The sequence below is a fragment of the Hydra vulgaris genome, chromosome 07, assembly GCF_038396675.1.
Source record: "Hydra vulgaris chromosome 07, alternate assembly HydraT2T_AEP".
Taxonomy (NCBI): domain Eukaryota; kingdom Metazoa; phylum Cnidaria; class Hydrozoa; order Anthoathecata; family Hydridae; genus Hydra; species Hydra vulgaris.
This window is the reverse complement of record NC_088926.1, coordinates 39,531,156-39,545,000: the sequence shown is the minus strand read 5'-3', so window position 1 is coordinate 39,545,000 and position 13,845 is coordinate 39,531,156. Positions and strand designations below refer to the sequence as shown.

The window sequence follows — 13,845 nt, the reverse complement described above, 5'->3', positions numbered from 1 at the left end:
TTATTGTTAATAACTTTAACAAAATATTTTTGATATTAATCCTTTTTAGTGAGTAGCTATTGACAAAACATATTTCAGAATAAAAATGTAGATGTTTCTTACTTTGGTCACATTTATTTTAGACAGAAAAACTGTTAGTTAGCAAATTTCATTTAATAGAATTAAGTTTGCAATGAGTTTAAAAGAGGCATAAATATATATTTTTTTCCTTTGGAATCAAATTAAAAAAAAAACATAAAATTTTTTCGGTTATGTAGATCCTGACGTAAATAATTTTGTTTTTGTTGTTTGAGTTTCGATTTTATCATTAGTGTTACTTAATTTTGCCTGTGACTGTATATATATATACATATATGTATATATATATATATATATATATATATATATTTATTTATTTATATATATATATATATATATATATATATATATATATATATATATATATATATACAGTAAACTCCTGGTTAATCAAACCTCCAAGGGGTATAAGAATTTACTTCAAATAACCCAAAATTCGAATAACTGAAAATGATCTTTAAAGTTATCTACTTTAAGTTACTTTCAAATTTTAATAAAAGTATAAAGTAAAAAAAAGAAAAGAGCCTTGGAATGAGGTGTTTCTTAAGTTTTATTCTTCTTAAACATTAAATATTTTACAATTTATTGAAAAAATAGTCGATTTTTTTTTTTTGGTCCTTAAATGTGTTTTTTTATCGTCAAGGAGAGCAAAAAATTGTTTTGAATATATATATATATATTTATATATATATATATATATATATATATATATATATATATATATATATATATATATATATATATATATATATATATATATATAATTTACATTTACATATAATTTATATATATATATATTTTATATATTTATATATATATAAATATATATATACATATAATTTATATATATATATATATATATATATATATATATAATTTATATATTTATATAAATATATAATTATATATAATTATATAAATATATATTATATTTATATAAATATATATGCATATATATATATAGTTTATATATATATATATATATATAATTTAAATATATATAGTATATATAATTTATATGTATATATATATATAATTTATATATATATATATATATATGTATATATATACATATATAATTTGTATATATATATATATATATATATATAATTTATATATATATAGTATATATAATTTATATGTATATATATATAATTATATATATATATATATATATATATATATATATATTTATATATATATTATATATATATATATATACATATATATATATATATATATATAATTTATTATATATATAGTATATATAATTTATATGTATATATATATAATTTATATATATATATATATATATATATATATGTATATATATATATATATATATAATTTGTATATATATATATATATATACATATATATATATATATATATATATATATATATATACATATATAATTTATTTACGTATACGTATAATTTATATATGTATACGTATAATTTATATATATATATATATATATATATATATATATATATATATATATATATATATATATATATAGTTTAAATATATATATATATAATTTATTTATCTACATATTTTATATTTAAATATAAATTGTATATATTAATAGGTTATATGTATGTATTTATATTTACTTTTTAAATTTAATAATTATCATACTAATTCAATAACATTTTTTTTACATTTGCTTTCAGACTACTAATATTACAAGTTTTTTTTTTTGATTTAGATTTTGTATCTCAATGATATCCTAGCCTATCGATACGACATCCTGTAAATTGTATTTTTATACATAGCATAAATATATATTCAAACACTCACACACACTCATAAATCTTAAAGAAAATGTTTATATTTTTATATATATATATCTATAAATTGTATATTTTAAGCTTTTTATATTTATCGTTGTATATTACTGTTTGTATTAAAAATTGATTTGGAAATATTAGAAGAGCAGAGTTCAACCTACAATTTAGCTTTATTTGTCAAATCAATATATATTATAGCCACGTTTTATTACGTTAAATAATATTTTGCGATATTTTGTACAGCACATTTAAAGCGTTGATTCAACGTTATATTTTAACCATTATTCGACGTCTTTGAGTCACGTTAAATTGACGTTTTACTAACAACGTTACAAATCCTTGCAAAATAGACTACTTTAACAGCGTTTATGCAACGCTTTTTAGGTAACTTTTTTTCAACGCTAAGTTGCGACGTTTATTCAACGCTTTTTATGTAACGCTTTTTCAACGTTTAGTTGCGACGTTTTTGTAACGTCATTCAGTAACGTTTTTTCAACGTTACGCAATAACGTTTAATCAACGTCTATTAAACAACGTTACATATCTTTGCAAAATCGATTACTTTGTCAACGTTTCCGCAACATCTTTTGCGACCGGTTTTTAACGTTGATTCAACGTTGACATGTTTGCTGGGAACACATATTCTAATGAATTCAAAACTCAAATTCTAATGAGTTCTGAACTTATATTCCAATGAAATCTAAACTCATCTTTTAATGGATTCTAAACTCATGTTCTAATGGATTTTAAACTCACATTCTATTGAATTCTAAACTCATATTCTAATGGTTTCTTTAATGAATTCTGAAAACAAATTCTAATGGATACTGAACTCGTATTCTAATGAATTCTTAACTCATATTCTAATGAATTAAAAACTCATATTCTAATGTATTCTAAATTCATATTCTATTGGATTTTAAACTCATATTCTTATAAATTCTAAACTCAAATTCTAATAAATTTTAAACATATGTTCTAATAAATTCCAAACATATGTTCTAACAAATTTTAAACTCATATTCTAATGGATTCTAAAAATGAATTCTAATGAATTCTAAACTATTATTCTAATGGAATTTAAACTCTTTTTCTAATGGATTCTAGATTAATTATATAATAAATTCTATACTAATTATTTAATAAATTCTAAATTAATATTCTAATGGATTCTAAACTCATATTCTAATGAAATCCAAACACATGTTCTAATGAATTCTGCAATTATATTCTAATGGATTCTAATCTAATATTCTAATGAATTTCAAACACATTTTCTAATGGATTCTAAACGCTTTTTCTTGTGAAATCGAAACTTTTATTCAAATGGATTCTAAACACATATTCTAATGAATTCTAAACTCATAATCTATTGGAATATAAACTTATATTCTAATAAGATCTTAACTCATCTTATAATGGATTCTAAACTCATATTTTAATGGAGTCTAAACTCGTATTCTAATAAATTCTAAACTCATATTCTAATGGTATCTAAACTTATATTCTACTGAATTCTAAAAACATATTCTAATGGATTCTAAAGGCATATTTTAATGAATTCTAAACTAATATTCTAATGAATTCTTAACTCAAAATCTAATGTATTTCAAACTCATAATCTAATGGATTCTAAACTCATATTTTAATTAACTCTAAACTCAAATTCTAATGAATTCTAAGAACATATTCTAATGGATTCTAAACTCATATTCTAATGGAATTTAAACTCATATTCTAATGAATTCTAAACTCATATTCTAACAAATTCTAAACTCATATTCTAATGGATTCTTAAGTCATATTTTAGTGATTTTTAAGCTCATAATCAAATAGATTCTAAACTCTTATTCTAATAAATTTTGAACTCATATTCTAATAAATTCTAAGCACATATTTCAATGGATTCTAAACTCGTATTCCAATGTATTTTAATAATCTTATTCTAATAGATTCGAAATTCTTATTCTAAAGGATTCTAAACGCATGTTCTAATGAATTCTAAACTCATATTCTAACAAATTCGAAAGTAATATTCTTATGGAAAACTAAACTCATTTTTTAATGGATTCTAGACTCAATTTCTAATATATTCTAAACTCATATTCTAATGATTTCTTAACTAATATTCTAATGGATTCTAAACTCATATTCTTATAAAACCCAAACACATATTCTAATTGAATCTGATATCATATTCTCATGGATTCTAAACTAATATATTAATGAAATCAAAACACATATTCTAATGGATTCTAAAATCATATTCTCATAAATTCTAAACGCATATTCTAATGAATTCTAAACTCATAATCTAATGGACTCCAAACGCTTATTCTAATGAATTCTAAACTCATATTATGAAGGATTCTAAATTCATATTCTAATGGATTCTAAACTCATATTCTAAAGAACTTAAAACTTCTATTCTCACGAGTTTTAAACTCATATTCTAACGGATTTTAAACGCATATTTTAATGAAATCGAAACTTATATTGTAATGGATTCTAAACTCTTATTTTAAAGGATTCCAAACTCATATTCTGATGGATTCTAAACGCATATTTTGAATATTTCTAAACTCATACTCTAACGAATTCTAAACTTAAAATCTAATGTATTCTCAACTCTTATTCTAATAGATTCTAAACTCATATTGTAATGAATTCTAAACTCAAATTCTAATGAATTTAAAACACATATTCTAATAAATTCTAAACTCGAGTTCTAATCTATTTTAAACTCATATTCTAATGGATTCTAAACTCATATTCGAATGAATTCTAAACTCATAATCTAATGGATTTTAAACTCCTAATCTGACGAATTCTAAACTCATATTCCGATATATTCTAAACTTATATTTTAATAAATTCGAAACACATATTTCAATTGATTCAATATTCATATTCTAATAAATTCTAACCTCATATTATAATGGAATCTAAACTCATATTCGTATGAGTTCTAAACACATATTCCAATGAATTCTTAAATCATATTAAAATGAATTCAAAACTCCCATTCTAATGGATTTCAAACTCATATTCTATTAAAGTCTAAGCTCATTTTCTAATAAATTCTGAACCAAAACTGTAAGAAATTCTAAACACATATTCTAATGGATTATAAACGCATATTCCAATGAATACTAAATTCACTTTCTAATGAATTCTAAACTCATATTCTAATGGTATTACCTCATATTCTAATGAATTCTAAACTCATTTTTTAATGATTTCAAAAGCCTTATTCTAATGGATTCTAGACTCATAACCTAATGGACTCTAAACTCATATTTAAATGAATTCTAAACTCAAAATCAAATGGAATCTAAACTCATATTCTAATGAATTCTAAATACATATTCTAAGCGATTCCAAAATCATATTCTAAAGAATTCTATACGCATACTCTAATGACTTCTAAACTAATATTCTAAAAAATCTAAAACTCATATTTTAATGGGTTCTAAACTCATATTTTAACGGATTCTAAGCTCATATCCTTATGGATTCAAAACTCATATTCTTATAAATTCTATACTCATATTCAAATAAATTCTAAACTCATATTGTAATGAATTCTAAATACATTTTATAATGGATTATAAACTCATATTCTTATGGAATCTACACTCATATTCTTAAGAATTCTAAACTAATATTCTAATGGATTCTAAACTCATATAAAAATGAATTATAAACACTTATTCTAATGGTTTTTGAACTTATATTCTATTAGATTCTAAACTCATATTCTAATAATTTCTAAACTCCTAATCAAATATATTCTAAACACTTATTCTAATGGATTCTAAACGCATATGTTATGAATTCTAAACTCATATTCTAATGAATTCTAAACTCTTATACTAATGTAAATCCTCATATTCTAGTGGATTCTAAACTCATATTTTAATGATTTCAAAAGTCATATTCATAGATTCAAGACTCATAATCTAATGGATACTAAACTCAAACTCAAATGAATTCTAAACTCAAAATATAATAAATTTTAAACTCATATTCTAGTGAATTCTAAACACATATTCCAAGCGACTCCAAAATCATACTCTAAAGGATTCTAAACGCATATTCTAAAAAATTCTAAACTAATTATCTAAAAAATCCTAAACTCATTTTTTAATATATTCTAATCTCATATTCTAATTGATTCTAAACCCATAATCTAATAAATTCTAAAGTCTTATTCTAATTAAATCTAAACTCATATTGTAATGAATTCTAAATACATATTATAATTGATTATAAACTCATATTCTAATGGATTCTAAACTCATATTCTTAAGAACTCTAAACTTATATTTTATTGGATTCTAAGCTAATATTCGAGAGATTTTAAACTCATATTCTAATGAATTCTATTCACATATTCAAATGGATTCTGAACTCATATTCTAATTGATTTTAAATTCATATTCTAATGAATTGTAAACTAATATTCTAATGGATTCTAAACGCATATTCTAATAAATTCGAAACTCATATTTTAATGGATTCTAAACTCATATTTAAATGGATTCTAAATTCATATTCTAATGAATTCTAAGCTTATGTTCTAAAAAGTCCTAAACTCAAATTTTAATGAATTCTAAACTCCAATTCTAATGGATTCTAAACTCGTATTCTAGAGGATTCTAAACACTTATTCTAATGGATTCAAAACACAAATTCTAATGAATTCTAAATTTGTATTCTAAAAGCTTTTAAATTCATATTCTAATGGATTCTAAACTCATATTTAAATGATTTCTAAACTCATAATCTAATGGATTCTAGACTCATAATCTAACGGATTCAAAACTCATATTCTAATGAATTCTAAACTCATATTGTAACTAGTTCTATACTCATATTATAATTAATTCTAACCTCATATTCTAATGGATTCTACTCTCATATTCTAATGATATCTAAACTTATATTCTAACGGGTTCTAAACTCATATTCTAATGAATTCTAAACTAATAATTGTAATGGATTTTAAACTTATTTTCTAATAAATTCTAAACTCATATTCTTATTGATTCTAAACTCATATTCTAATAAATTTTAAACTTACAATCTAATAAATTCTAAATACATATTTTAATGGATTCTAAACATAAATACTAATTGATTTTGAACTCATATGTTAATGCAATCTAAACTCATATTCTAATGAATTCTAAACTCATAATCTAATGTATTCAAAACTCATATTCTAATGGATTCTAAACTCATATTGTAATGATTTCAAAAATCACATTCTTATGATTTCTAAACACATATTCCAATGAATTCTAAACTCATATTCTAGTGGATTCTAAATTTATATTCTTATAAATTTTAAACACATATTTTAATGGATTCTAAACTCATATTCTAATGGATTCTAATCATTATATTCTAATAGATTCGAAACACTTATTCTAATGGATTCTAAACGCATGTTCTAATGAATTCTAAACTCATATTTTAATGATTTTCAAACTAATATTCTTATGGAATTAAAACTTATTTTTTAATGGATTCTAGACTCATATTCTAATATATTCTAAATTTTTTATTCTAATGAATTCTAAACTAATATTCTAATGGATTCTAAACTCATATTCTTATAAAATCCAAACACACATTCTAATTTGTAGTTTTTTCTCGTAATCAACAAATTAATAAACAGATAAAATAAATCAATAAACGATAATCTTTTTTCAAAACTAAAACTCTGCTATTTACATATTTTTCCTAAATAAATATACTCTATGCTTTTTCAAAAATATCCTTACAAACACGGTCATAAATCACCGCAAAAACATATTTACTATTAATATTGGGAAAAACTATTAAAGCTATTAAATTTCTAACGTCATTAAATGTTCTAGAACTTTCCGGAATTACACTCTTACTTGATTCTTACGGATCATCCAAATAGCAATCAAAGTATTTCGAAGGCATGCGCCGTTTCCGACCACTCCGTCGCAAAAGCATGTCGATTTCTTGGGGTCTATCTTCAGCTTCGACATTTCCCTCGTTTGTCTCTAATACATCTTTAACCTGCTCTTCTTGATTTTTAGCGTTCTCTCGACCAGTTTCAGTATTCATCTCTATTTCCACATCAGGGATAATGCAGGACTGAGTATCATTTTGAGGTCTAACGTGTTTCACATGACGCGGAATGCCGTTCACTTCTACGATTTCTTTCGACGCATTCTGAGTTATAGTAGCTGGTTGCTACTTTGTATAGCACCTCGCTTTTGGTGGTTTCAGCCAGACTTTATCGCCAATTCGAAATCTCTCGTTCGTGACACTTTGCGGAGGAAGATTCTCTTTTCCCCATCTTTTCACACCAATGGTATAACTGTATATTTTGTCCATCGGACTTACACCATTTTTGTCGGCTGAGACATTGTACCAATATAGTGCTTCCGGTATCGACATTTTCGATCGTTCTGCTATTCTCTTAATCGTACGGTGGTTTCTTTCCACAATTCCATTTCCTTCAGGAAAATAAACGGCTCTAAATCTAATTTGTACTCCCCAACTATCAAGAAAACTCCTTATCTCTTTAGTTTTAAATGTCGGCTTATTGTCAGTCAATATTTCAGACCGTGCTCCACGTTCACAAAAAATAGGACGGAGTATTCGGACTATAGCAAGACTTCCGTATGAGCTTGATAATTGTCGCCACAACGCGTATTTTGAAGGTCCGCAATCAACTAGACTCAAAAACTTATCAGTGCCATAATGCGTGATGTCCATGGCCAATCTCTCCCAGTTTCCTTCAACATCCAATTTCCCTTTTTCCCACCGTATTGGCGCTGGATCTATTGACTGACATGGTTCGCAACTTTTTATCACGTTTCGAACATCGTTTTCAGTAGCAGTCAGAATTGCTTTACGAACAAAGTTTAACGTTCGATTCACTCCGAAATGTCCAGTTCTTTGGTGTATATCGGAAATAGATTCAGCCTTCGTAGCTGCGATTCCCATACAACTAATCCGACACTCTGGCACAGTCAGTTTGTTGAGCCATCTGCTGCGAACTCTTGTTAATGCGTCAGCCAAATTATCTTTAGAAGGAATGAGTTTCACAGCAACGCTAGCATTGTATTCTTTAATTAGCTGTTGCAACACGCTCAATCTTCTTCGAATCAGCATTTCACCCGTCGCTTTTGATCTCAACCTTGATTTTCGTGTAAGGGCGTCAGAAACCCAGTGAAATACTGTCACGGAATCGGTAAAAACAGTCACTTTCTTCAGCTTCAACATCAGAGCCATATTCATTCCACGTATCACAGCGTCTAATTCTGCCATGTTTATATGAATATCAGACGTTTCTTTTCGCAGCCATGTTGCATCCTCCACAGTAGTTTCCCCAACTTGAATAAGAGCAATCGCTAACGAAATGGCATCAACCCACACTTTTCCCTCATCACCACACACAGCCCAACCACCACAAGCAGGCTCGCAACGTTCCACCTCAGCAAATACTTCTTTAAGCACCCAATTAACGTTCTCATCACAAATTTTATCGTTCCAACCCTTCGTCAGACTGACAGCTTTCCTCTTCAAGAGACTACAAATCACTCGCAGCCAACCACACACGGGTAAATGTCCTACCAATTGTCCACAGAAAACACAACTCTCCTGGTTAAACTTTGCGAGATAGCATCAACTCGATTCCCTCTGGACCACATCAATTTGTTACCAACCTTGCGCACACACAATCCTAACACACGAACTCCATTATCACCAATCTGCTCACCTTCTTTACTTTCTAAACCATATTTAAAAAAATGCCTTTTGACATAATGAAGACTCAACACACTTTCGTCTTCGAAAATGTCGTCAACATAAGCGGACGTTCCACTCTTCACTAATTCGTCTTGATCAATGACAGCACTCACAACGGATTTCATGATCAATGGCGCAACGTTCAATCCGAAACCAAGTCGTGTCAAACAATACCTTTTATTTCGAAACACCACTGTTTGGAAGGACCAAAGAGATTTATCAGTTTTTAGTTGAAGATAAGCCTTACGTAAATCAATAATTGCTGGTTTGTTACCCATTCTCCTCCATTCTCTAAGCTTTTCGACACACACATCTGCATCTCTCGTGTATGTCTCAATGCAATCGTTAGCTTCTCTCCAGTCTAGAACAGGTTGGATTTTGTGGTCTTTGTTTCTCTGAATGACAGCCATTAAAGGAATCTGCCCTTTGGGCGGCCCCAATTCATTTTCGTCATACTCTAACAGCCACTTCCGATCATTCCAATCCTGTAGTTCGTTTTCATAGTCTGCTCTAGCGTGTTGTGGAATTCCGTACTGTGCCACTTTATTACGCAATCTGTCGGGGCTTTCTCCATCTCTCCATTTCCATTTGACTCTCCATTCAACACCATTAAAAACTGCTTCATGATCTTCCTTTTTTATTTCGATTTTCTTGACTTAGTCCTTGTTCAAAGCCGATGCTAAACAGTAACTCAATCCGAACTTCGCTTTTCCCAAAGGAGAAATGAATACTCCTCCTAGTAAATTAATGGAACTCATTCCGAGCATCATATCAACTCCAAATGGTTGGAAGTCCACTAAAATAATTTCATCACGTGCTTTATTGCCATCAACCTCAAGAATCACGACCGCTGACCCAGTGCACTGAATAACTTTTCCTTCAAACGTTACTGCCTTTTGAGAGTTTGAGTACCTACATTGACTTTTGGGCAGGAATTTTTTATTCAAAATCGTCTTCGAGCATCTTGTGTCCACCAAAGCTGTCGCAAACATACCGTTAACTTTCAAACGAATAACAGATAATGCGCTCATTTCACCGTTGTTCAGGAGCGAGGTAGCGCAGATTCCTCGCTTATGCAATCGTTTCCCGGCAGCTTCCAGCATTTCGATGCAATGTGTCCTTCCTCACCACATTTAAAACATCTAACAGTCTTTGTTGTCAAGATCTTCGCAAGCAAACAATTCTTTGCAATGTGATTCAAACCATTGCAGTTGTAACACACTAACGCGGTTTTTGTAGCATGGCGTCTAGATACAGCGCCAACAACGTCACTGTCAATCACATTTGTACAGTTCAAAGCAGCTCTCACTCTGGGTAACATTATATCAATCGGGTCCATTAAGGCTCGAAATCTTGATGATAACACTTCTGGCTAACCCACAACAAACGCCAAACGCACAGACTCCTCTGATAATTTAGCAAGATAGGCTAATCGTATTAAATCAGCCAAAAACACGTCGGCTATTTCTCCGTCACATAATTTTCGTTTTGTAAACAGTTCATACGCAGTATAGGCATCTACAGAAAACACCGCTAATAACACACGCTCGACTTCCACTGCATCTTTTTTATCATACGCGGTTAAAGCATCGTACACTGCATGAGCAGCTTCTCTGAGAAGAATCGGAAAAAGTAGTTCAAGCTTTAAGTTCTGAATTTCACCAAAAACTTTCGTTCGTTGAATCCAAACAGCAGCATCCGAAGTGCCATCATACGTTTCAAACATATAAAATAATCTCATACTTGGTTCCATGCCCGGCTAATTTGTAGTTTTTTCTCGTAATCAACAAATCAATAAACAGATAAAATTATTCAATAAACAATAATCTTTTATCCAAACTAAAGCTCTGCTATTTACAAATTTTTCCTAAATATATATACTCTATGTTTTTCCTAAAATATCCTTCAAAACACTGTCAAAAACCACCGCAAAAATATATTTACAATTATTATTGGTAAAAACTAATAAAGCTATTAAATTTCTAACGTCATTAAATGTTCAAGAACTTTCCGGAATTACATAATTGAATCTGATATCATATTCTAATGGCATCTCAACTAAAATTCTAATAAATTCTAAACACATAATCTAATGGATTCTAAAATCATATTCTAATGAATTCTAAACGGATAGTCTAATGAATTCTAAACTCATAATCTAATGGATTATAAACTTATATTCTAATGGATTCTAAACTCATATTCTAAAAGGATTCTAAAATCATATTTTAATAGATTTTAAACTCATATTCAAATAGATTCTAAATACATACTCAACAGGATTCTAATCTATTATTCTAATAAATTCTAATTTTATATCCTAATAAATTTTAAACTCATATTCTAATGAATTCTAAATACATATTCTAATGAATTAAAAACTTATATTATAATAAATTCTTAACTTGTCTATTGATGGCTTTTATACTCATATTCTAATGGACTCTAAACTCATATTCTAATAAATTCTAAACTCATATTCTAATGGTATCTAAATTTATATTCTACTAAATTCAAAAAACATATTCTAATTGATTCAAAACGCATAATTTAATGAATTCTAAACTAATATTCTAATGAATTCTAAACTCATAATCTAATGTATTCTAAACTCATATTCTAATGGATTCTAAACTTATATTCTATAGAATTCTAAACTCAAATTCTAATGAATTCTAAACACATATTCTAATGGATTCTAAACTCATTATCTAATGGATTTTAAACTCATATTCTAATGAATTCTGAACTCATATACCATTGAATTCTAAGCTCATATTTAAATGGATTCTAAAATCTTATTCTAATGAATTCTAAACTCATATTCTAATGGATTTTAAACTCATATTCTAATGAATTCTAAACTTATATTCTAAAGGATTCTAAACTTATATTCTAATAAAATCTAAACTCATATTTTAATTGATTCTAAACCCATATTCTAATGGATTCTAAACTCATATTCTAAATGATTCGAAACACTTATTCTAATGGATTCTAAACGCATGTTCTAATAAATTCTAAACTAATATTTTAATGGATTATAAACTCATATTCTGATAAAATCGAAAAATAAATTCTAATGGATTCTGACAACATATTCTAATGGATTGTAAACTAATATATCTAATGAATTTCAAACACATATACCAATGGATTCTAAACGCTTATTCTAATGAAGTCTAAACTCATATTCTAATAAATTCTAAACTCATATTCTAATGGATTTTAGACTTATATTATAATGGATTCTAAAGTCATATTTTAATGAATTCTAAACTCATGTTCAAATGGATTCTAAACTTATAATCTAATAAACTCTAAACACATATTTAAATGGATTCTAAACTTATATTCTATTGCATTTTAAACTCATATGTTAATGTATTCTAAACTCATATTCTTATGAATTCTCAACACATATTCTAATGGATTCCAAAATCATGTTTTATTGGATTCAAAACTCATATTCAAATGGATTCTAAACACATATTCTAACGAATTTTAAACTCAAATTCTAATGAATTCTAAACTAATATTCTAATGATATTACCTCATATTCTAGTGGATTCTAAACTCATATTCTAATGAATTCTAAACTCAAAATCTAATGGATTCTAAACTCATATTCTAATGAATTCTGAACACATATTCTAAGAAATTCCAAAATCATATTCTAAAGGATTCCATACGCATATTCTAATGAATTCTAAACTAATATTCTAAAAAATCCAAAACTCATATTTTAATGGATTCTAAACTCATATTTTATGGGATTCAAAGCTCATATTCTTAAGGATTCTAAACTCATATTCTAACAAATTCTAAACTCATATTCTATAAAATTCTGAACTCCGATATTAATGAATTCTAAATACATATTATGATGGATTATAAACTTATATTCTAATGGATTCTAAACTCAAATTCTAAAAGATTCTAAAATCATATTTTAATAGATTTTAAACTCATATTCAAATAGATTCTAAATACATACTCAACAGGATTCTAATCTATTATTGTAATAAATTCTAATTTTATATTCTAATAAATTTTAAACTCATATTCTAATGGATTCTAAACTCATATTCTAACGGATTATAAACTCATATTCTGATAAATTCTAAACTTGTCTATTGATGGCTTTTATACTCATATTCTAATGGACTC

General features: G+C 26.6%; 1 protein-coding gene and 1 long non-coding RNA gene across 2 annotated transcripts in view; one reads left to right on the top strand and one right to left on the bottom strand.

Annotated features, from left to right (window-relative positions):
* Positions 1-2,038, top strand: part of LOC136082470 (uncharacterized) — an 18,148-nt gene extending 16,110 nt beyond the window's left edge. The window contains exon 6 of the long non-coding RNA XR_010639715.1: positions 1,794-2,038. This is a non-coding gene — a long non-coding RNA (uncharacterized LOC136082470). The remainder of the gene's footprint in view (positions 1-1,793) is intronic.
* Positions 2,039-8,112: 6,074 nt separating this feature from the next.
* Positions 8,113-10,706, bottom strand: LOC136082772 (uncharacterized). The gene is made up of 3 exons (XM_065802195.1): positions 10,407-10,706; positions 9,539-10,307; positions 8,113-9,497 (listed from the first exon to the last, which is right to left on the bottom strand). The coding sequence occupies exons 1-3, from the start codon at positions 10,704-10,706 to the stop codon at positions 8,113-8,115; spliced, it is 2,454 nt and encodes an 817-aa protein (XP_065658267.1).
* Between the last annotated feature and the right edge of the window lie 3,139 nt (positions 10,707-13,845).